Source organism: Pyrgilauda ruficollis, unplaced genomic scaffold (genome assembly GCF_017590135.1).
Source record: "Pyrgilauda ruficollis isolate IOZ18807 unplaced genomic scaffold, ASM1759013v1 scaffold15, whole genome shotgun sequence".
Taxonomy (NCBI): domain Eukaryota; kingdom Metazoa; phylum Chordata; class Aves; order Passeriformes; family Passeridae; genus Pyrgilauda; species Pyrgilauda ruficollis.
In genome coordinates this window covers 11750041-11775463 of record NW_024513654.1, presented here as the reverse complement: position 1 = coordinate 11775463, position 25423 = coordinate 11750041, and the positions used below count along the sequence as shown (strand labels likewise).

At 45.2% G+C, this 25423-nt stretch overlaps 1 protein-coding gene across 1 annotated transcript in view; it reads right to left on the bottom strand.

Moving 5' to 3' along the window:
* Positions 1–25423, bottom strand: part of SH3PXD2A (SH3 and PX domains 2A) — a 247934-nt gene that overhangs the window by 141772 nt on the left and 80739 nt on the right. Inside the window, exon 4 of the mRNA XM_041461000.1 lies at positions 7671–7747. Within this exon, the coding sequence (XP_041316934.1) occupies positions 7671–7747 (77 nt within the window). The remainder of the gene's footprint in view (positions 1–7670; positions 7748–25423) is intronic.

Here is a 25423-nt window from a genome sequence, read left to right as displayed (position 1 = left end):
TCAAATGCTGAGGTTAGGGCTTACAGGCCTTGTGTCAATGCACACAAATTCAACACCCACTCAGACAACAGATTAATGTGCTCCATAAAGCTTTCCATTAAGCTGTCCACACAAAAAGCAAAGTTTGCTAAAAAAAATCCATAACCAAACCAAACCAAACAACAATTTGCTCCTAAATTAACAGGAAAGGAAGTTTGATTAAGTGTCCGAAAAAACCAAACCAAACCCAACCAAAACACAGAGAGGCTTTTTCTGCATGAAGAAGGTTGCACAGCACATCCTGGCTAACAGTGTCGGTGCTCTTGCCTTGGCAAAGGGACATGGCACTTGTCACATTCAGCAATAGCTGAGTACAGTCTGGGCATCAACCACATTATGTGGAATTGTACTGGAAAACAGGACCTAAAATAAGCACACAAGGCAAAAACATGCTGTGAATTTGCTGTTCAGAATCTAGAGCTTTATCATGCCAAAAGATGTTAAAGAGCTGTCCCCAGCCCACAGAGATGGGGCAGCAGCTCTCAGTGACATGAGTGGGAGACTGCCTCCAGAAATGACAAGCAGGAGAGGAAAAGAGGCTGGACTTCACCTCCTCCTGCGCTATGTTATGCTGAAAATAGGCCACAGGTTAAATATAGACCAAGCTTCTCAGAGCGGCTGTAAACCTGTTTGACAAAATGAGATTGTCTGGCTCTTCTCCTAGTTGAAAGTAGGACAAACAGTCTTGAAAGATGGATGAAAAATTGCACCAGAGCTAAATGAAGATGCATTAGGGTGAACAGGTTATATTAACCAAGATCTGACTGATCTTGGTCAGACACACCAGAAGGTCCAACCAAAGCACAAAGGCAGGACAGGGCAGTTGGTTACCATCACAGCTGTTTTTAACCAGGCTTTAGAAGTGGCCAGATTTGTTTCCAAGACCACATTTGCTTGGGGATGTGAAGGAAAAGAGTTGGAAAAAATGCTATGAAACTGTAGTCTCCAGTAATAGATGACTGGGTCTTGTTTTGAGGTGTTCATAAATTCAAAGTCAAATGCTTCCACACCTACAGCTCTCCTTTCTTTTGTGAAGGGATGTTATGAGGACATTAGGAAAATCCATTTGGTATCACTAGGCCTATGAAAAATGAGGCTCTGGCCTTTGGTCATGTGGAGTTGCACTACAGAGCTGAAAAAGATGCCTTGCAAAGGAAGCAGCATCAGATGCAGAAGCTGGGCAACAGCTTGGTGGGTCCAAGTGCCAGGGTAAGCACCACTGGCTGCTGCACTAAGGCAGGATGAAACAGAACACCTGAAAAGCTCTAGCACTTTTACAGGAACAAAGGATGCCCTGGTCTCCACCTCTGTTTGTTCAAACTTGTCTAAAAGTGTAACAAAGGTGTGAGCTCTGCCTTTTTTCCTACTGTACATAAATACATGCATCCAGCTGGCAAACCAGGAATAACACTGGGAAGTCAGGAAGTGCCCAGGAACAGTAATGATCACAGCATGTTGAAAGAGCCATGCCTCACCAGCACAGGCTAACATAAACAACATTTATTCATCTGCACCCCAAGCAAGAGACAGCAAAGCAATGCTGTCTAACCAACAGTGGATGGAGCTGATATTTAGCACTGGCTCTACTGCTCACACCCTTTTTGGTTAGGGCAGGTTACTTAACCCCTTTTCATCAAATTCATCTGGGATATATCTTCAGCTACCCCCTTGCAATGCTGAGCAATAACACTTACCTAATCTGCAGAAAGGTTAGGAGGCTCAGATATTCAATATCTACAGTGTGTTTTGAAACCCCAAAGGGCTCAATCTTGCACAGTCAATGGGGCAAGAGCAAGCAGTGCAAACGATACGTATCATTACTAGAGAAACACAAACACCCGAGTTACACCCCTCACGGGGGGTCTCGGGCATCAGGGCCTTCCCAAAGAGTCCCCACTTCCCTACAGGTCACAGGTGCTCCCCCTTCCCAAGAACCAGGCTCCAGATGTCAATAGTGAGCTGGAGCACAGACTGGGTTTTCAGTGATGGAGAATGCAAAGCTGCTGTGGAGATTTTTGTTTGCAAATCGAGGGAAGCTTTTGGAAATCTGAACCCCCTGAATCAGTGGTTGGCTGCCTGGAAATCCCCAGCAGCACTGTGGTCCTGCTGAGCTGAAGGGAGATAACTGAAAAGCACCCCTCTGACTCCAGGCTTTTGCAGGGAATGGATAAAAATCAGCCAGTCATTTCCACACCCAGCCATCCACCTTCCCACCCTGGGGCAGGGCTAGCTCTTCTGCTTCTGAATCATCTCTCAACATGCTGCAATTTCCAGCCTTATGCACAGAGGTGGACTGAAATCCACCCCATAGTAACTTGCCATTGCATGCTTTTTGGTAGGCTCAGGTGTAAAGTCAAACCAGTCAATTTTTCTTTTTTTTTTTTTTTTTTTTTTTTTTTTAAGGAACAAAACCCAAAGAAGTGGTAAGAAACTCTAAGAAATGGTTAAAAAAAGTGCAACCAAGGGTATAAAACCAATCAGGATCCTTCTCTTAAATTCTGAATAGCAGCAGAGAGCAGTGACACTGCTTAGCGAGACAAGTGTCTCTTCAGCAAATACACAACATTCACATGAACAAGTCAAAGCCAACATGATCCTGGTGAGCAAACAAAAAGTGCATTGAGGAGATCAGAGACACCACTGTCACCCTGCAAGGGGAAAATGCAAGCTTCTGGCATTTCCAGCAAGACAGTTCCAGGGTAGAGCTGCAACAGCCTGAAGGAATGACTGCAGGGTCAAGGGAAGAAGTGTAAATACAAAGAGGAACACAAAGGAGAAAAAGGACAGGGAGGTGACATTTTTCTGGGGATGTGGAAACCAGGGGTAAACACACACAGCTACAAACAGCAAGCATCCAGGAACAGCAAGGAACTTGCACAGGAAAAGTGAGAGATAAAAAGAGCCAGCAAGCAGAACTCAGCCTTGCACAAGCGTCGAGTACTATCACTAATAGCATGTTTCCTTGCTTGGCATGCACAGGCAGACGTGCACTGCTCAGCCCTCACGCGTGCCTCAGGAGACAGGCTTTTATGCGTCATTCCAGCCTGTAATCATGTCTGGCTCTATATTACAGCTTACAGCCTTGCAGAGCAGGTGACTCAAAAGGCTGTTGAAAAGCTGTAACACCAGGCAGGGTGTGAGCAGGCAGCCCTCAGTGCTGGGGATGGGCAGCTACCCTGAGAGCCCCTGTGGAAAGCTGCTGTGTGCCACACACAGCAATCAAAGGCAGCAGAGCACCAAGGGCAGGCAGGGGTCCATTGCTTAAGGTTACATGGACTGGAAATTGCTCCATGGGACTGTATCACAGCTCAAAGGCTTCATGGAATACATGATATAAAACCCTGCAGGCATTCCTAATGATGTGCTGAGGGCTGTGGGTTGCATTTTTGTAGATACATTTATAAAAAACTGATGTAGAGATGGGTATGTGTAGAGATGCATAGCATGTGTGTGTATGTGCACAGAATGGTATTCACCCCACTGAACTTCATGTGTCTTAAATGGGAGACTGGTCACACTTGTCTATCAACTTGTATCATTGCTAGAGAAAGAGCAGCATCTTCAGAGGGCGCTTTGTCTACCTCCTGCCATGGGTGTCTAGAAGGGGGGAATCATTGATTGTCTCCACACAGCCTCCAGAGACACTTCAGATGCACAGCTTTTAAATCCCTAATATCCAGTGGGTTTATTCCCAGCTCTGCATAAATACACAGTACCAGTTCACAATACTGCACAGTTATGACTCCCTTACTTTTCCTCTAATTGTTTATCATTTTCATTAACATTAGTCACTAGACCCAGATGTTTGGAAATGGTCATGAGCCCAGCCAGGGGGAAGGTGCAATTAAAATAATTTCTGAGAACAAAGAAATAAATTGTTTCATCTATATGAAAACACCTTCTGTTTTACTGAGAACCTCAAGGTTGAGCTAAAGCCCTGAAATGGTGGATGGCAAACACTGACAGTCAGGCAGAGAAGTGGATGAAGAATGCATGGTGATGGTTCAGACTGGAGAAGAAGTGGGAATAAATAAAGAGCTGAGAAAAGGAGGAAAGAGGGTGCAGTTCTGAAAGTAACTGGAACATTGTAAGAGCTTCTGGCATGGAAGCACCATAACACAATGGAAAACAAGGCTCTGCTCCAGGTGCTGAGAAGAGTGTTGCAAAAAATTAACTCTCGTTACTGCAGCCAGTCTAAATGCATTGGGATTCTGAAACATGGATTAAAAATGTCCGCTCAAGTTTGAAAGTATTTCACTAACAACAGATAAATTTTGAAAGTATTTCTGTTAAACTCCCATTCTTAACAAGGACTGCTATTCCATCTTCAATGAAACTAGCTTAGTTGTACAACAGATACAGAGAGAAATGCCTGTGTACCTGTTTTGACAGGTTCAAGGATTAAACCTTGAAAAAGAGGCAGGACTGAGAGACCAAGAGGGAGGTAATTATGTTTGTGAAGTATGGTCTCTGAAATAGTGAACATTAATAAAAGAATAACATTAATAAAAGTACTTCCTGGCACTATGTGACTTGCTCATTTAATTTTTATTTAGATGGTGTCCATCTGGGTACTCAAGCCTCACTACAGACAAGCTCCTAAGCTTCTGCTTAAAACCATACCCAGCTTTATGGGACAGCATGAAGGCACGTGACAAATCCAGGTTTATGACAATGGGATGTTACATCTTAAGGTCTGCCCTGCACAAAGATGCTTCCCTCAATTAGGATCAGCACACACAAATATGGAAGTCAGCAAATTCTGGCCCGAGTTTTCCCAGAGGGCTGTGAAAGGACAGAGCGACAGTTTTGTGAGCCACTGACCAGAAAGGTCTTTCTTGAAGACAGGATGGTACACACAGGACAAACACTCACCAGAGGTGTGTTTGAGAGATCAAAAGCCTCATAAATAAAATGCCCCTTGGGAAGGGAGCTCTATGAAGTTGCTCTTTCTTTCACGTTGGCAAAAATTCCTAAATAAATTTAGAAAATCAGGCCCAACGAGCCCAGAAGACCTTAAATCACACTAAACTAATTCCAAGCCTACAGTTAAGAGGGAAATCATCCAGAGAGACTAATTCCAGTGGGCAGCACACATTTACTGGCAAAACACAGCTTGTTTGGTAACTCACTCAGGTTACCAGTAAGGACATCCAGACTCTGCACTTTCATGTTTACAGATGAGAAAACTCCTGGAAATCTTCCCATGTATCCCACTCCTCTAGTTTTCGTTGCAACTTCAAAGTTTCTTGCAGCCTTAGCAAAACCACTGGCCTAGTTACCTCTGTGATGGCATTTCTCTAAGCTGCTACAATGCACTGGGAATAATCCAGGCATGAGTGGTACAGAGGTCAAAGCCGTAGGGTCCAGAGGGATCATGCCCCTGATAGAGAATCTTCTGCAGACCTCCCCTTACTGCCAAGTATCCCCACAAACTCTAAGACAGCCTCTGCCTGTTCCTGGCACAGAAACCACAAACACTTCCACACAGCAGGAGTGAGACCTGCTTCTCAGCCATGCAAATTTCCACACTGACAGTCTGCAAAAACAAGACAACAAATGGTCAAACATTTGCATCCCCCATTTGTGCTTCAGCTTCCCAGGACAGGTGAAATGGACAGAGAACTCTTACCTTGCAAAAAAAAAAATTGCCATTTGAACCTGCCTCCCCCTCTTCCCCCTCTGCTGCCACACAGATTCCAGGGGATAGAGGTCTATTGTTCTGTTTATTCATTTTATCATCCCACATCACATTTATTCCATCAGCTTCACCCACAGAATTCCAGCATAATTCTCTAATTTTTTCAAATTTGTCAGCCTACTCATTTGAGGAGTAATATGGAACATAAGCTTTGAACTCCTATAGAAGTAGGACTGAACTTGTCAAAATTATACTCTTGCTCTACAGTTCCATACAATTCTCTAAAGAGTCAAAACATCCACTGGAGAAGGGTAGAAAAGCAGAAAGTGGGTACAAAGGCAAATTAAATACAAATTACCGTAAACTGCAAACGAAATAAAAAGACACTACATCAGGCACAAGAAACATGTGCCAGAGACCACTGGAATAATATTCTGGAGAAGTAGCTGAAGGTTTGTGATACTCAGTGCTGAGAACCACTGTGGCTGCTACTGGAGACAAGAAACACTGGGCTGGGGGAAACTGGGCCAGTCCAACACTGCAGGGTCTCTGCTCACAAAAGCAGCATCTATCAATACATGGATTAAGTAAACAGCTTGGCTTCAGGGATGTATCCAACCATGTCTGAGCAGCAGCAGCAGATCTGAACCAAAGTGGAACCATTCTATGATTCTATGACCTGAGCCAGACTTGTCCAAGAGAGAAAAAAGGAAATGAGGAGAGCAGGAATCACAGCACCACAGTGACAGTGAATGTGCCATCAGCTACAAGACACCCCTTGGCCATGACCAGTGGAGCCCCAGCAGGCCTGGCTGGGTCAGGCCAGGTCTGTCTGGGATACAGACAATGGGGTCCCAGAGATCCAGCTGCCCCTGGTCACTGCTTTCACTGCTGGGTGACAAAGTCCCTGCTTTCCCCACCACGCATCTGCTGGGTGAACCCTGACATCAGCCAGCCCTGGCTGCTCCTGTCGCCGGCAGTTCCTGTCTGAAGGAGGATGGCTGGGGACCCACTGAGGCCCTACTTATTTCAGAAAGAGCCATTTGGCTGCCAGCAGGAAGACAGTACACTAATTGTCACACAAGAAAGCCTGATCTCATGAGAGAAGACTTTAATTGCAGCTTCCTCACCCCGGGGGTGCAGATGGCATGGGTTTCACCGCCACCACCACCCCCAGCACGCCTCAGGCACTTTGGCAATCTGCTTCCAATTTTGGATGAGCAAATGTCTGACTGGAGAAGTTCTTGGGAATGCTTTTTTCCCCCTCCACCTGCTCCTCTGACTTTCTAAAAATGGAAAGAAAACCTCAAGGGAAATAAGAGAGGAAGTCTGGGGTTTAAATAATGTGCTGACGGACTCGATACCTCTGCAAAAACTGGGAATCCTACTTGCCTAAGCAAGTAGGACTTGCCTAAGCAAACGACTTTTATTCCACTGACAGAGAATTAATTATCATCAAATCATAAACTCTAGTTTAGAAAGAGAAGATTAGGTGGCTTAATACTCTTCTCAACAGAGTCAAGCTTTTCTGTCCAGCAACCAATTTCCAGGCTTTCACTCATGAGGAGAAGCACTCCTGGAAGACACAGGTCCACCCTCAGTGCTGCACCAGCCACCGCTGTCCCTCATGTGGCACCAGGGGACAGACAGGCAGAAAACAGAAGAAAACACCACCTTAGCTGGGCCACTCTGCCTGCTCAACTCCTGAATCATCGAAGCTGATGCAGAAATAAAATCCACATTTAGGGCAGGCGAGGCTTAGAGCCTTTACTGACTAAATGAGGCACCAAACAGTACATAAAGTTTGCCAGGGAAAATGCTGCGAAGACCCTGGGAGCAAACAGCAGCCTTTTTCCACCTGCCCTGTTAGTCATGGTGGTGTTTGGGAAGCACCATCCTTCCCTGTGTCAGCACTCTCCAGCAGGGAAATGCCAGCACTGGTGGAGCCCTGAGCCCCCAGGCGGGAGGGCTGTGCTCCCAGAGCCCTTACCCTGCAGTACTCGTCGATGGGCTTCAGCCTCTTCACTGCTACATCTCGGACATGGCTCCTCCGGAACAGGATCTTGCCTGAGGAGAGAACACACGAAAGGGGAGGGTTAGGGGCATCACCTGCCATGTGGGACAGCACAGCAGCACCCAGCAGAGAGAGTTTCATCCCTGGCTCCAACCATGGCTGTCAGCATGAAACCTGGATGACTGCCACCACAGTCCTGCCTGTGTGAGCTTCCAGAAGGGGACCCAGGGACACATGGGACAGAGAGGGGTTTCTGATTTCACCCTGTAGGTAACACAAAAGGTTTTGGTTCCCTCGTAGTGATGGCACTATCCTGAAATGGACTGACACTGTGTTATGACTTGCTCCCAGTTCAGGGTCACTTTGGCATGTCCATGCTGGCTGTGCAGGAAGCATCACGGGGCTCCATGTGGTCCCCACTCAGCTGCCTCCCACTGTGCATGCTCCTGCCCTTCCAGGCAGACAAACCACACACCCAGCTCACAAGCAAATACAAGACTATTGGTGACAGAGCCCTTATAAATCTACATGGAGAAACCAAATAACAGAAGAAAAATAAACAAACTCTTCTTTTTTAAACTAAAAGAAAAATAATAACCTCGACGTCCTTACTGGATGACATTTCTGCAAGCAGTTAAGATTAAATAAACAACCGGGTTTTGTGTGAAACTGATTGTAACAAAGTTTATCAAAATAATCTAGGAACTGAGTTTCCCCACACACAAGGATGTCATAGAGTTGGTATTTTTTTGGCTAGAAGGGATTATATCTTCATATCCTTTTTTGGTGGTTTTCTTCCCTTTTCCTTTTGTGCTGTATTTATTTTAATATAATCAGACAAGAATAAATTGTATGTTCTCCTTGTGGTAGAAGAAAACAGTATCTGCCAGCATTATTTAGTCCATGAAATATCTGTAAAAAAACCACATCTATACTACACCCTGCTCCAAACTTCTTCCACCAACAGGCAAACAAGATACTCATCCATAGACTGTGAGATAAGAAACTAGACTAAGAAATCAAATCAGATCCGAAATCTGAATATGTGGCTTTGACTTCATCTGATTACACAATCTGAGAGGTTAATGAAAGGCAGACTTAGATAGTCCAGTAGCAAAGGCTCTAAGCCTCCCCCAGACATTGCCCCTTTTGGTTGCCTTTTCTTCCATAGCTTCTAGTCTGGAAGGTGTTAAAGCCTTTTGTTTCAGACAGGAGAAAGTTTATCCCCAATTCTGGCAACAAAACAGTTTGTGCTGTGAGGTAAAGCCATTTCCTGGTACCATCAGTTTCTCTCTCTGGGTTCCCTGTGGTTATCTCATTACTATGCTGATGTTGAGCCATCCCTGTAGGATGTGATGCCTTGTGGTCACAGAAATCTTCAATGGGTGTCTGAGACATTGCATCATCTTGAGCAATTTAGTCAAATTGCATCAGCTTGAGCAATTTAGTCAAAAGCAGCTGGAAAAGGAAAGTGACCCTTCCATCCTCCTGCACTGACCCACTCTGGACACACTGAAAGATTCTTGCTTTCCTGCTTCTCTGTCTGGTAAATGGTGAGAATTACCTGCCTTGAGGATCACACTTTACTTATCCTGCATAATGGCGGCAATAAACTGCTTTTTGGGAAAAAAAGGTAAAGAGGGAAAGAGGTAGGGGTAGCTACAGAGAAAGGAATAGTTCCTTTCTCAGTGCTCCAGAAATGCTGGTGTGGGAGATCTTGGTGGGTTTTTTTTGGTTTTTTTTTTGGTTTTTTTTTTTTTTGCAACTTTTATAAATATACTGCAAAGAGAAAATGACATTTTGGAAACATTCTCACTTTCTGGCTTTCCTGTTTTCAGTTCAAGCCGTGAGTGAAAAGTTGAACGGGTGACCATATAAAAACAGAAAGGAGCCAAAGATTTAAACACGTGAAAGCTCTCCTGTAAATGCAACTCAGCTTTTCTATAAGTAATAATAAAGAATGTTATATTAAACAGAGTACAAAAAAGACCCCAGGATATAATGAATCTTAATTCAGTCCCTAAATGGAGATGGAAAATATCAGGGCAACTGTGGTGTTAGGACAAAACAAAGCCCAGAAGGTGCTTCCATTTTAATCCCATCAGCAAACAGAACATTTTCCTTCTACTACTGGAAACTGGAAAAAGCTTGATGAAGCCAGTGGGAAAGATCTGTAGCTGCCCAGTCCAGTGTGGCATTCAAAGCTGAGATCTGGAGAAGACTGGGTATTTTAGGGCACCATGGAGTGGCAGTCAACAAAGAAAAAACAGGAAGAAAACCAAGGACACTCTGCAAACATATCCACTTCTGATGGGCAGCAAGGAGGGGACCCCCCCACAAATTCTGAAGGTCTTCAGGCAAAGAAGTCTCATTGGCAGAGTCACCTAAGGAGGGACAGCTTCCCAAGTACCCAGCTTCTTCCCTTGTCTGGGAAGACAACCCGTGCTGCTAGGGGCTCAGTCAAAGCCATCACAACCACCAGCAGGAACTGGTGGCAGACCCAGTGCGAGTTGCTACTGCTCTCTCCAGCTCCCCCTTTGCTCCTGGGCTTCCTCTGAAAGCAAGGGAGGTCCCACAGGACTGGAAAAGGAAGGGAATGTGAGAGACCTATGCTGTACACTCTTTACCTTCTCCAAGTGAGTGCAGACCCCATCAAGGGAAAGCTTTGCCTAACACGGGAGATAGGGTCACCATAAATCCAGGGAAGGCAGAGAGCTGGGCAGCAGGAGCACATCAGCCAGCAAGGAGCCCTCTGGATGGCACTGGAAGAGAGCATTTTGCCCAGCACCAACATCAAGTGGGAAAGTTCCAGGGTGGCTGGTCAATGCAGAACAGCCCAGACAATTTCCTCACCAGGGTGGAGTAGTGGTTTATGTGCCACTTGGCTTTTCCTTTGGGAACATAAGGAAGAGATCTCTTCTCTGTGAGTACATAGAGCCCTGCTTCCTCTCTCCCGAATTTTACTGCAGCTCTTTTAAGCCTCCTCAGGCACTACAGCCCCATTTTACAGAAGGATGAGTGGCTTTTGACCACGCTGCAGCCCAGCTAGGAAGTGAACAGGAAGTCTGTCTCCATTCAGATGGGAAGTCAAAGGTTACATGAGATGACGCTTCCTCATGCAAATATTTCATTCACTGGTGTGCCAGGCTTGGACAGGGCCGAGAAGTCTGGCACATGTCAGGAAGGGCTCTGAAGACAGCAGCAATTGGAAAGAGACGTGGGAAAGACAGGGCTCCAGCCCTGCTGCTAATGCAGGATAACAGTATTTATTTTTATCGTTTTTTCTTTAAAGAAAATATTATTCCTAGGAAATTAATATGAATAAGAAGCAAAGTATCAGGTTTAACATAGTAGAGGACATCTTAAGCCATCCCTTCATCTCTGTGTGTGTGTGTATATGTGTGTATATATATATATATATATATATATATGAAGTCTTTAATTTCATGACCACACACTTCTTCTCTCATAAGACCTAAGTTTCCTCCTGTATACACAGTGGGTGCACAAAGTGGGAATAATAAAGCTGTGCAGGAGATTTTCTATCTGGCAGCTGCTGATTCTGAAAGCTTAAATGTATCCTCAGAATATCACTTTATTCCTGCATCACCTCAGACCTGGAGTAACATAGACTTTTAACAAGTGCCACGAGGCCCAAGAACAAACTGGTTTAAATGCTCCCATTAGCCCACAAGCCTGTGCTGAGTACACAGAAAGGTCCACAGCCTAATGGTTTGTAATAGCCAAGGATGTGGTTGGTACAGGGAAGAAGCCCAGCTCCTGGGGCTTGGTGACACTGTGGAGCATGTTTTTGAGGCAGGACAGCACCAGGCATCACCAGGCAAAGAAACACTACAAGTTCCTGAGGGGATGCCTAGCAGGAGAATCCTGTCTTTCCTCTTCAGGAAGGGGGACACATGGTACACAGACCCTACAATGACAGCAGATGCCAGCTGTCGGCAGCCACTGTCCTTGACTGGTGATTTGTAAGCTCTAAGTGTCTGAATCAAATCTCCAGATCACACCTTTCACTGCCAAGGAGAGGGGCTGCAAATCCAGGCCTTGAGACCTTCTAGGGATGCCCTTCCCACCTTTGTGCCAGTGGCTCAGTCCCGAGCTGCCAGCTCTGCTTAGAGCCAGACATGAGCGGCAGCTGCTGCAGGGCCAGCAAGGAGCAGGGAAATTGTTTTTAGCTCCCTTCCAAATCTGACAGAGAACAGATTCATCTCTTGGTCTTACTCTCTGATTGCTGAGCTCGAGTCTCATTTCCAGGTATGTCTGGGTGATGGATTGGCCTAAGGACACCAATTGTTTGATGCTAAGAGCCTCTGTCAGAGACTAAGAAGAGACCAAACACTATCAAAGGGATGATGGACAAATGCATACTGACATTTAATCTTGAATTACCATCACCACACTTCAGAATGCAGCACGTGAAGCAAGCCATATGATAAATATTCTACGGTGGACAGCCTGAAGACTAATGGGAGCATTAAAAGTACTCTAATGTCTCATCTGATTTACGTTTAAAAGAGACATATGCTGCCTTGACTACAGAAGCTCCAGCTAGAGAGGTTCTGTCAGTTCTCTCTCCCAGGAGCAGGAAAGAGCTCCTGCTTCTGCCTCTTCGTGTTGTTCTTGTTACTGGGTCGTTGATTCTCTGCATTTTTTACCTGAAAACCTGGGAGGCATAAGGTCTGTATGTATTGCCAAGCAATATGTTTAACCCAAGATCAACTTCTCAGAGGTACCTGGGAGATAAGGTCAGACTCTTCTTGCAGTTACACTGCATCAGTAAACAAAAATAAAAAATTTAGCCCTTGTGTAGTTACAGGTTTTCCTTTTGAGCTAAGAAGCTTCTTCCAGTGTAACTAAAACTATTTTGCCGTTCAAGTATTTTTATGAAGACTTCTAATTCTTACACATGGCTGTTTTAATTATTTTTATACACCAAATAAGCACAGGCCTGCAATCAAATATGACACAAATTCCCTTCAACCCATTTAAGCTGTGACATCACCTCAGGGTCCTGCCAAAACTCTCAGGCACCTGACACACAATCTATCTCCCAAATGGGGCATTTAAACATGCACTGCCACCTTGCACTGGAAAACAGACAAATCAACAGCACAATGATATGGAATAGAACAAAAAATTATTTTTCCCATGGAAGTACGTGTGATTGTCAATCAGATGGCAATCTGATAGCAGCCAGAAGGGAGGTGTGTTCCTTACAAAATAATATCTTACTTTTAAATGGGGATTCCAGTTTCCATGGATTGTTTCACCCATGATTTCCTGGAGTCAGAAAGTCAGTGCCAGGGTCCTAACACTGATGGCATTTGCTCCTGACAAAGAAAGGGGAGGGAAATGATTCATAGTGTTTCCACCGGTGGGAGGGGGAAGGACTTTTTTAATAAGTAGAAACTCGTGACAGAGTCAGAACTGTTGGCTGAACTTGTCTTGCCAAAGAGCCTCAGCTGATAAAGGCCTTTGCTAATCAGCAGGAATTACTATGGAAGGTGACAAGAGGTGATGGAGACAGATGGGGCAGCCAGGAAAGCCACACAAGCAATAACAATATTGCCCTGAGATGTGGGGGATGGTGGGGACGGTGTCCTCCTGCCCTTGGATCCTGTTTTTAATGTGCATAAGCTGCAATATTAAAGAAAATCACTGAGAAGCAATAAAGCAGGGGAAGTAACATGGCTTGTATAAATGAGTATCACCAGGAAGAGAAATCTTCCTCCATTAGAAGTGACAAGCAAAAAATGGCCTTACATGAATAATTAGAAAGGGGAACCAAAGACAAGCAAGTGGCAAGGCTGGATTCCCTTCCAAAGAGCTCCTACCTCTGAACCTGGCTGTTCTGCAGTGTCTGGAGGATTGGCTGTTATCCTCCAGGGACAACAGCATCAGCTCCAGAGCGCTTTGCTAGAACACACTTTGTAAATTGAAGCATCAGGCACAGCTGGAAGGAGAAAAGCCATGAGCACTGACACTGAAATTCAAGAGTGACAGAAAGGGGCCATGGAGTGCAAATATCAAGCTATGTTTGTAGAATATTTTGCATAGGCCAAGAGCTACTTCATATTGCTCTGTGTCCTGCTGCTATCACCCAAACAACCCATTGCTGCTGCAATTTCCTCTTCAGATATCCAAGTTGCAAATCTCTCACCTCTCCAAAGAAAAGCAGGAACCATGGTGTAGACAAATGACACAGAGTTTGGTCTGGAAAGGGCAAGCAGAGGTTGCACAAAATTATCCTTTCAATTTTTTCATTGCGGGGCAGCTCCCTGTACATTGGTCTGTGAGCGCCAGCAAACACAGAGATCCACCAGCACTTCACTTAAAACAACTTTACCACCAGAGCACAGTAAAGTAAAGCATCTACCCCACAGATGATCTCAGTACAAGTACAAGTCCCCAGATCCCTTAAAACGAACTTCCCACTCTGTGGGTGGTTGTAAAATGTTGAAGTGTTGATTCAGTGGGTCAGGTCTTCAATTTGTGCAGTGAAATCAGTGCCTCCTCGAAATACACAGCTCAGCTTCTCCAAGGGGGAAAGTGAACCCGTGTGTAATTGCTGGTTGCAAGAGCTACATTACCCTGCAAACAGCCAAGAGCTCTTAATTGCAGAAAGCAGTCAGTGTGTCTGAGGGCAGAGGGAGGAGTGTGTTGACACCTGCAGCCAGCAACTAGCACACCCTCACCTGGAGGAGCCAACGCCACGATAATCCCCACTCCCACAGAGACAAGGAGCCCAAAGAGGGTCAGATTTTCAAAACACCTGAGAAACGATGCCTTAGGAAACAGCATGGCCCTCTCACACAGAGGATGCAGTGTCCTGCTCTTTGCATAATCTTTGCTACGCTGCGAGCGAAAGGCACAGAAAACCAGGAAAGCCTGTGCAGATCCAAAGCACCATCCTTACCTATGCATGCTTCTCCCTAAGATAAGAATCACATCCACTGCACTCTTTGTTTCATTTTGTTGAACATCCTCCAAAAAGATCCATTTCCCAATACCCAGGACCAAGTCATTTAATGTGCAAAAACCCCGAGGATTAAATAATGATCAGACTATCCAGACCCTGCACCAAGCTGAGAAACAGAGAAACATCAACCACTACATCTCATTGCTGACATGGTTTTCCTCCTGTATCAGCTGGCGCCACTGTCCTGCTTCACCAAGGTAGTTAGTGGCTCCTAACCCATGATTTCCAAATCATTAGGGCTCCACAGTCAGCAGAGCTTTGTTCCAGAGTACCTTTCACTCCCTGGGCAGTGTTGCAATGATGTGGATCGCTGTGCATTGGCCCAACAATTTTTGGAAGGAGCAGTTCCTGTGGGTGTTATGCATTTGCTGGTGAAAATGGTTGTTTCATCTGAGCTACTTCAGTGCCTGACTCCCGAGTAGGACAAGGAAAGAGCCTGTCAAATGCCTTTGTACCACCTAAGCATAAAAAAATACTCTTCCTAAAGGGTGAGACCATGTCCCTGCAGCTACACCAACAAAAATTTTCCTCTACTCTTTCCAAACCCACATCAAGTTCCACCTTGCTCACTGGGGTCTGGTAAAGTCAACAGGTGTCTTTCCTACTGACACTGAGTGGTATGGACCCTCAGGAAAGGACCATATGGTCGCACCTCAGTCTTTTAAAGCAGGAGCCTTAAGGAACAGCGACCACTAAAACATTTACACTGTCTTATGAGACCTGTCATTCATGCAGGTGTGACATTAAGCCTGAGACACTACCTCAGAGGCCCTGGGCTAGCACCAGCCTTGCCAAAAGGGAGCCTTGGGGCTGCATCCACTGGGAGAAGAGACCCTGCAGAAGGGTCACTGCAGGGAGATGGATGTGCACCACACCCCTGCCAAACTACACTGGAAAAGCACAGTAAGGTCCCAGCCACATCCTCTGGCGTGATGGGCAATAACAGTTCTTGGGAGACTCCACCCTTAAGCTGGTTGAGAACTGGAGCTGTGAATAAAATAATATTTGCACTCATACCACGTAGATCAAAGTTATTATTACAGGGAGGTTGGCCATGCAATAATGCAGTGCCACAGCGTGTGTTCTTACAGGAACATTGCAAAATTGAGGGGTAGGGATGCAAACGTGGCTTCACAAGGTCACCAAACGAGCACGCACTAATGAAAGCCATAGAGCCAGTCCCTAGATCCCTCTGCTGATCACACGTAGCATGAAAATACACCTACTTTGCTATCTAGGGGCAGGAAAATCTTCCTGTTCATTTACTTTAATTGAAAACAAATTCTAAATTTCTGCCACAAAAGAGGCAAAACTCTTTCCAGTGGAAGACCTTGATTAAGTCAGTTGCCAATTTACACATGTCCCATATTGTAGGTGAAATTCAGCAGTCAGATAGGCACTGCTTCACAGAGCAGCTGTGGTATTTGGAAGGCACCAATTAACACAGAAATTAAACAAAGAAACAATATGTCAGCAAACAAACTAGGTGTCTGTGCTTGCCAGAGGCTGGAACTCACCAGGCTAGGATTTTGGAGAGCTGTAGTAAGAAATTAAATATCTGGTGCTTCACAAAACCGTTCTTGTTTCCTAAATCAAAGTGCTCTCCTGGAGTCCTCTAGGTAACACTGCCGACTAGTTTTAAGCTGAATTTTCACTCGATGACAGAAGGTACAGAAGAAGCTGCTGAACAACAACCAGACCAAAAGTGGCTGGCCCCGGAGTCAAGAAGCTCATCTGCAGACCAAGACATCATCTCAAACCACAGATATCATCCTCTGGTTCCAGACACATCTCTTCAATATGTCTTACTTTTAAGCGTTATTAAGGCAATCTCTGGTAGGGATTTCCTCTCTGCCTGCTCTGATCCCTGATAAAGCTATTGCTGTTTCAAAGGCTGACAGGCAGGGATGACCAGTTTCTGTGCTTCAGGAGAAGGGAAATAGGCACACATTGGGGTTCTGACTGGTGCAGTCACCTTTGCACCAACCTGTGCCAACTTCAAAGCCAGACCTGCACCCCTTGCCCTGCCTCCTCTGAGCCTGCAGTGCAATAACCCACAGGGATTTGTGCCCACAGGTATTGATTGGATCTGGCTAAGATGGAGATGATTTTCCCACAGCAGCAGAGCACAGTGCTGTGCTTTGTATCTGTAGCTAGAAAGGTGTTGATAACACCCCAGTGTTTTGGTGCTCCAGAAGCAGGGCCCACACAACCTCACAGCTGTCTAACATTGCCATCACCACCACCAGAAGGCTGGGGTGGGCAAAACCTTGGGAGGGGGCATAGCCAGGACAGCTGACCCAAACTGACCAAAGGGATATTCCAAACTGTACGACATTAACTCAGCAGTCAGAGCTGAGAGAAAGGAGGAGAAAGGAGGGGCATTCATTATTTATGACACTTGTCTTCCAGAGTAACCATTACACATAATGAAGCTCCACTTCCAGGGAAGCGGCAAGACACGACCTGCTGATGGGAAGTAGAGAATAAATCTTTCATTTTCCTTTGCTTCCACATGTGACCTTTGCTTTCACTTTATCAAACTGCCTTTATCTTGACCCAAAAGTTGTTTTTTCCCATCTTATTTCCCCCCTGCCTGTCCTGCTGAGAAGGAGAGTGATACAGCAGCTTTATGGGCTCCTGATGTCCAGCCAAGGTCAACCCACCACATCACATTGCCTGATGAAACAGCCTTTGGGTCAGGTCTGTGGCCAGGCCACCCAGTAGCACCTCCTCTCTAAACTCCTGACCACGAAGCCACCCCCAATGCCCCTGCCTCCCTGCTGATGCAGGGTCACCCACTCCTGTGGACACGATGGTCCATGTGGCACCAACATGAGCCAGTGTGTGGCCACTCTGCTCCACCTCAGCTGCACGACTCCGAGCGGTCCCACCAGCACTTATCACAGCTCAGCCAAAGCACAGGAACAGGGAAATGATTTTATAATTACTTATCTGATAACCAGCCTCCTTCACACCCAGCTCCTCCGTGCGTGAGCACGTCAGCTGCTCCCAGCTCAGGCCACTTAATGCAAACTGCACTCAAGTGTCACTTGGCACCAGCAGTGCCTGCTGCTGCCAGAAGACAGCGGAGGACAGTCTGAAAAATTCCTCTTGGTTCCTCCACGTGCAAGTAAATGCAGTGTTAAGGCTGCAAGAGGACAGAGCTGCTGCCCTGCACCTCAGGATGCTGAGCAACTCCAGCTTTCCCTGGCTGCCTTCTCCTGGGTCCAGCAAGGTGCTTATGTGTGATCAAAGGAGGAAACAGCACTGTCAGATGTCAACAGCTTTGCCCACTACAGAATAAAAAGCCTCTTTCAGAGATTAATGCTCTGAGCAATTACTCACACCATGAAAGGAAAAGTGTCTTCAGCCAAGGTGACACCAGGACCCTAGGACCATGCACACTTTTGTTTCCCTTTCACAGTTAATATGGGCTTCTCCTTTCCCAGGGAGAAGAAAAAAAGGTGGACTGGAAACTAATGTTTTGCTATTTATTTATTTTTAATGAGGATCACTTGGCCATCAGCATGAAAACATGAAAACAACCCCAACTTTATTGCTAAATTAAAGCAAAAACACTAACATGAATAGGCACAGAAATCTGATTTAGGAATGTGAACTGGTAATTACCCTTTTGGGCCCTGATTAATTGCATTTGAAGCCACAGAGACACTGAGCCGCCAAACGGGACTGGCTGCTAACAAAATCCACCCCACAAACAAACCTGTCTTTCTCTCCCTGTGCCACCACACAGGAATGGCAGCTCCCCAAATGCTGTCTGCCTTTGTGTCCTGGTGTGCAGTGCTATTCAGGTCTGGATGGAGTTACAAAGTCACACTATTGGGCACCTCAGGTAACCCCTCTGAGGTGGTCCAGCCTGCAGACTTGCGGTCTCCCAGTAGAATGTCAAGAATGGACAGATGCCATCTCCTCCAGCTCTAGATGGAGGATCACTATGTGTGTTCAGCTCAATTCAAGGATGCAGCTCCACTAGTGGTTATTACACACCAAAAAGGGATGGAAGATTTAATCCACTTTGTTGCAGAGGTGTAGGAGTGCTGCATTTGGTTGAGAAAAAGGTCTCTGTAATCCAGCTCCCTCTCTACAAGATTGGACAGTAGAAGACAGGCAAGAACAGGGTACATGTAATGGGATCCTTCTCCTGATACACACTTTCTATTCCTGCACAGCAGAGCTCAGACATTTTGGGAATTAGAAAATAACTTTTAGCAACCAATGTTGGCTTCATCCTACAGAAAGTGCCCTAGTGCATTTTTGAACCTACAGATTTTGTGGTCCCTACAGAGTGCTCTGGAAATGAATTTCATAATTTAATCACGCAGCTTGTGATTTCATACTTCCTTTTGCTCACTTGAAGCTTGCTTTTCAGATTTCAAAGGCTGCACCTGGTTTTTGCATTCTGAGAAATAAAATTAATCATGTTTTCCTCACTCCCAAATTTTTGGTCATTTCACAAACTTCTAGTCTATCCCAATCATCACACTGTTCAAGACTGAAGACTTTTAGTCTATTTACTCCTGTTCTACAAAAGCCAATACCCCTCTGTAATCACCTCTATCATTCTTCTCAGCACCTTACTTTATTATGTACATTTTCTGAGAGGCAACACAGACCTACATACAGTATTCACAATGTGGGGAAATCTTGGATTTTCATAACTGAAGCTCTGGGTTTTCTTCCCCATTCTTTGCCTAATTCTTTTTAACACCACCTTTGGCTTTCTGACTGCTGCTGACTGTTGAGCTGCAGTTTTCAGGGAAACCCCCTCAGAGCTACAGAAATCTCCTTCCCAGATGCAATGATTCTTCTCCCCCAGCCCTCTCCACTGCTTTGTGCTTACCACCACCAAACTGCCTTTTTACCATGTATATTATGAGACCCTCCCCCACTGGTTTTCAGTCAGCTCCAAATTTGAGTATCCTAAGTGAATTTCATGATCAGCCAAGTTAGTTATGTCACTAGCACCTCCTAGACCAGATCATTCAAGAATCCCTGCCAGTAAATCCATGTATCTTTTTGGACAGGAAGTTTTTAAGTCCTTATCCTCAGAGGATGCGCTGTTTTAAAATGTGGGCTCATTGACACCTATTAGCTTTCAATCCTCTATTTTAAAAACTCTTCTGTAAAATTTTTATTTCAAATGTCAGAAACCAAGGATTGCTGTTGATGTCCACAATGCCAGCACATTAAATGAAGGCCCCAAACTGGCAGAAAATAACCTTGCAGCCTATATCAGTCATACATCAAAAAACAAGAAAGGCTGCTAATATAATTATCTTCTTATTGCTATTTTGGGAGGCACAGTAGGTTTTGATGGATCTGGAAGTAATAGGATCTCTTAAGCCATAATTTACGAGCACGTCTGTCTTGAACAATTTTCCACATGGGAAATTAATCACATTCTGCCTAATGGGAGGAAAAATATCCCTTTGCAGTTTGAATTGGATTTGCCATGGTCAATTGGATGTGGGATTCTTCTTTATCCCTACTCACAATCTGAGGTGTAGTGTTGCCATCCAAGATTCACTGTGCTAGATTCCGCAGATGAAGGTATTTCACTGGTGGGTGATACTCGTATGCAATTCCCACAATGACATAGAGTCAAATATACCAGCATGGCACAGCCACAGAATGGGATTGTGGCAGGTGTCAGGAATTGTAGATAATTATTGCAGAAACCATATCCCTATAAATTTCAGTGGCAGCTGCTGTATAGTCCACACATACTTTGGTGTTAGTCCTGTGAAAAATAAGTAATTGGATTTAGGAAGCAGGCAGCACATATCCCTTCTCCAGCCAACACAGATCACCTGGACCCAGGTCAGGTGAAATGGCTCATCTGCCACTCAGGACTGCTCTCAGAGACTCAGCTCAAGACACCATGAACCCACATTCTGATCTGAATGTGTGAAACAAGTTTCCAAGTCACACAACTTCCTAAAAGAGTCAATTCCGCAGACGTGTACCTGTGTCTCAGGTACAACAGGAGTGAATTTAGCTGAGGCAATGGTTGCATACATGAAATCACAACACCAGAAGCTCCATTTGGCACAGAAGTGCAAGACCTCTCAGCAGAGTCACTGCCCATCCAAAGGCAACCCTGGTCATGAGGTGCTAGGAAATGACACGAGATGCTGCAAGACACTAAAAGCTGGTGCAGTGCTGCAGTTCTGAATGACCCAGGACAAAGTGCCAATGGCAGCTCAAGGACTCACAGATCTCATGTACCAGGTAGACATTTAGTCCTGCAGGTAAACTCCTGCAAGACACCACAAGGAATTGAAGGTTCCTTGTGTGCCAGGCTAATGACTCATCTGGAAGCTGGCTGTTCTTTGTACCTTCACTGGCAGTCAAGAATGAGCTGTGCAGAAACTGGGGCTGGCCTTCCCTAAAGCTTTTACTGAAATAATTTGCCAAACTTCAGGTTTAGATTTTAATCCCTCCCTGTCTCATCATCAAAAACCCATTGTGCAGAGCAGATGTCCTGGTGCCGATTCATCTCCACTTCCTGGAAAATCCCAATTTGTTTATGGTTCCAGTGGAAAAGGGGTGAGAGAGAGACTCGGAAAAGGTGATGGAAAACAAACCAGGAAACTAACACATCAGCTGGCACTGAGATAAAGAAGGTGTTTCCAGGTAGCAGGAAAAGATCTGTGTCTCGGGAATCCCTTGACTTTGCCATTCAGAAGCAGAACACAGAGTTACTCAATATTTCTTTAAGGTTGAAAGACTAAAGGAAAACAGGATGGCTTAAAGTAAAAAAGGAGTAATCGTATGACTGGAAACTATGAGTGCCCCTAGCCAAGCACCCAAAGGAACTGAGTAATGTTCATTAGTCAGTGACTTTATTGGTACTTGGGACTTTCGACTTCTGAGCAAGATTTAGACCAAGAAGATATTCTGGGGCATGCTACTCTATTTATGTTTGGGTGGAATTCAGCCTCACCCCGCATAATATTTTTCCATGCTGATTTAGGCAGAACCAGCCCTCACTTTTTCCCTGTGCAGGGTAAAAGTGGGTCTCTTTCTTGGGATCAACATAGTGGAAATGCCACTTCACAACCAGCAGCATGAGGGCAGAAGAGATAGCTGAAGAGGAGTGGTTCTCTTGCAAAGAATCAGAAGATATTTTCCAAAGTATTTATTCCCAGAGCAGACACCCCTGGTCCCAGACACAGTACAAACACAAGACAGTGACCAAGATCAATTTGTTCACAACCAAAATGCCACTATGGCTTTTGAACAAGTTAATAAATAGCAGGGAAGTGCCAAGCACCTGAACTAACACTGGGTACCAGTGCAAAACAAAGTCCAGGTCATACCACAAAATTACCTGACTGTGAGAAATACAGAGCATCAAAGGCTGCCTGCCCAGCAGCTCGGTGATGCTATATTTGCCACAGCAATGGTGGGCCAGATTCAACTGCTACTAAGATCCTGTGAATGCAGGAATGGGTATGGAAAGAGAAGGAAAGTGGGACTGTGGAGACCAGCAGAGAAATTTCTCAGGCACCCAAAAGCCCACAGGATGCAGCAGAACCTTCCACTGCACTCATCCGCAAGACAGACAAAAGAGTATTTCCTGCTGAGTTACATAAAACCTGTGGCTGCAAATGGATTGGAAAGATTGGGCTTTTTCCTTTAGACATACAAGAAGGAGGAAATAAAACTATTTCTTGCAATTTCTACAATGATTGCTCTGTGACAGGAGGCTTTCTGAATGCAGTATTCATGCATGTACACTTGAAAGAGCACATGCAGCTGAGGGACTGGTGTTGTGGTGACACAAATTACACTGGTGCCACTTACAAATCAGAGTGGTGTTGTCCAGAAATCATGAAGTTTTGATTAAAATCCAGAAGCAGCTTAGGAAAAAAATTACATTTTGACAAGTTTCTATTACTGGGTAGACTAAAATCCCTTTTTTGGAGGCTGAGATCTTACATCCACAATCTAGTCTTACAACCCCTTCACGTCCAGTTTCTACACACTCTGAATTAATCTTCCACACAATCTTTTCAGCGTGTGGCTCCAAAGAACCAAATCACAGAAATACAGCATGAGAGCTCAAGAGACCAGCAAATCCATTACCTTGATTCATGGTACAATCAGCTCTACCTATGCCACTACTGGGAAAGTCTGTTCAACCTGTAGTTACAGACCTCCAAAGTGGAGAGTCCTCCCTCCTCAGGCCATCCCAAATCACCTCTCCAGTGCACTAGGACAAGAAAGGAGGATCCACATTCAGTATATTTAGGACATGAAGAAAAGTTTAGGTTTTACTTACCACCTTATTTTTTATGGTTTTTATCCAGAAAAAGTTCCAGATGGATCTTTTTCACAGGTGTTTGTCTTGTTCAGAAGGCAGGTTTTTAAATTTTTTCTCTGGATGACTGTTTTCCACATTGCTTATTTTAGTTCATATTTTATACATTTTTGTTCATGTGCCAAGAGGGAAAGTCAGGTGCATTTCAGATACTGCACTGGAGATTAATTTAATAACTATTACTTGGAAAAAAGGGCACTGATGTGAGCTTTTTGGAAATACAAAACCAAAGAATTTAATAAATTCCTGATAATTTGAGGATATACAGGATATTTTATTTTTAATGACAAGCAGATGAGTCTCCTGCAGTTAGATCCTGAGACAGCTCAGCTCCCTGGGAGTGATTCAGGAGGGTCACTTCTGAGTCAGCTCAACCAGTCAGATTGCTTTAGATCATCTTATAACCCCCAGGAAACCTGCATCAGTAACGAACCACAGCATAAACCCAGAGCCCCCAACAAACCCCAGGCATTGAAAATGGGGAAAAGAAAAAAATTTCTCTTGGCCCTTTCCAGACATTGCAATAGGGAACCACTGCGGAAAGGGAAGCAGGTATTTCCAAATGGAAAAGCCATTAATGAGAACAGAGTCTGGCCCTAGGACTCGCAGAGATCAGGACCCAAGTGAGTGACATCAGAGTCGGCGTCTCACTGCTGCGAGTGAGAAACCAGCGCGGCTGCGCCACGAGATTAGAAACACATGGAGCATCAGTGAGCCCCTGGGACAGCAAGCCACTCCAGGCCACAGAGGACAGCAAAAAAAAAGAGATGAGTGCAGAAGGGACAGTCTGACAGACCCTTCATCACGTGCTGGCATTGAGATGGAGCCAAAGGACTCCAGAAAGGGACACAAACACCCACAGTGGCTGCTCTGCAGCACCACAAGAACCTGCGTGTGGCTCACGGGGCTGAGCGAGCCAAGAGAGGGCCTTGCGCCGGAAAAAAGCTACGTGCAAGGACAGAAGCAAGAGACAGGAGTTAATGAGACTGAAGAGGATCATCCCCTCTCCCCAAGGGTCCATGGGTAAATACAGGTTTTCCTGCAAGCATACTGCCACTCGGGGTGATAGCTTTCCTTCCATTGTATTAAAATAGCTAACCAACTTGAAACAGAAGTCAGATTTCCAAACACATGCACAAACACACACCAGGAACACATTGACACTTCAGAAAACAGGAGTCAGGGTCAGATGACACTTGGGCTCTTCTGAAAATTTCCTGCTGGAGCCTTTCACACTGTAAAATTACCCTGCAATAATTTGAACACTCCAGGCGGAAAAGCCAGCTGCTTCCCTAGGTCAGCCTGAGACCCGCTCTTGAGATCTTTCACTTGCTCACCCAAAACAATCATGTTCTTGGGGAGCATGATTCCATTGCCTTCCCCAAGATACAGAAAAAGACCAGTCTGTGACCCCCGTATGCCAACGGGAGGTTCTCTGCCTGCACCAGCCTCTGCTTGTGTGAAGCTCTGTTTTATGAGCCTAGAGCATTGCTCTGAAGGAGGACAGAATGGGAATGAGGTATTATAAATCACTTGGGAAGTGCTTGGCCTTCTGGACACCCTCAGTCCTACACCCATACTCTTCTAGTGATACCAATGTCAAAAGAAACTGTGCCTTTGGAAGCCTAATCTAAAACAGACTCCTGTGGGAAACAGCTGGATACTGCCAGGGTGAGGGACTGGGCTCCCACCATCTCCACCCCTTCAAAATCCTGCTGCAAAAACCACAGATCACCAAATGCTCAGTGCTCTAATGCCCAAATCCTTACTCTCTCCTTGTACCCACCACCCTTCCCATCCTCTGAGGCTGCAGCAGTGAACCCTCCTCTCTTTGTTACACTAGTGCACACAGCAGCAGCCAAGAAACAGTTTTTCCTTTGAAAAGGAATCAATTCACCATAATGTAGTAATTTCACTCTCTGGTAATTAAAAAGCTTAAGCTCCAACTCACACTTCCAAGCATTTGCACAGATGGGAGAAAAACTAACAAAAACAGTCAGAGGCATCACCAGAACCACCCCTGTGAAAGGCCTAATTCCCTATATTGCTTTAATTAAAAATGGATGAATAGCAATCTCAGCCCAGAGACCTTTAAGAGAAACAAAGTCAATCTATAGGCTTATGAAAATAAAACAGGAGGATGGAAACAAACACAAAAATCCTGCCAGTTTTAGGGCTTACAAGAGGATTATAACATCTGGACTCTCTTTTCAAGGGGAGGCGAACCAAGAAATGGATGGTGTAGAGAGAACACAACCACCCCTTGAAGGGAGTATCGTGCACAGGGAGCTGTTGATGGGAGAGGAGGAGCAGAAAGCTACAGAGAGGCAACAGCCTTGCCCACACATTTCTGTCTTCATGGCTGCCTGGAGGAACACTCCT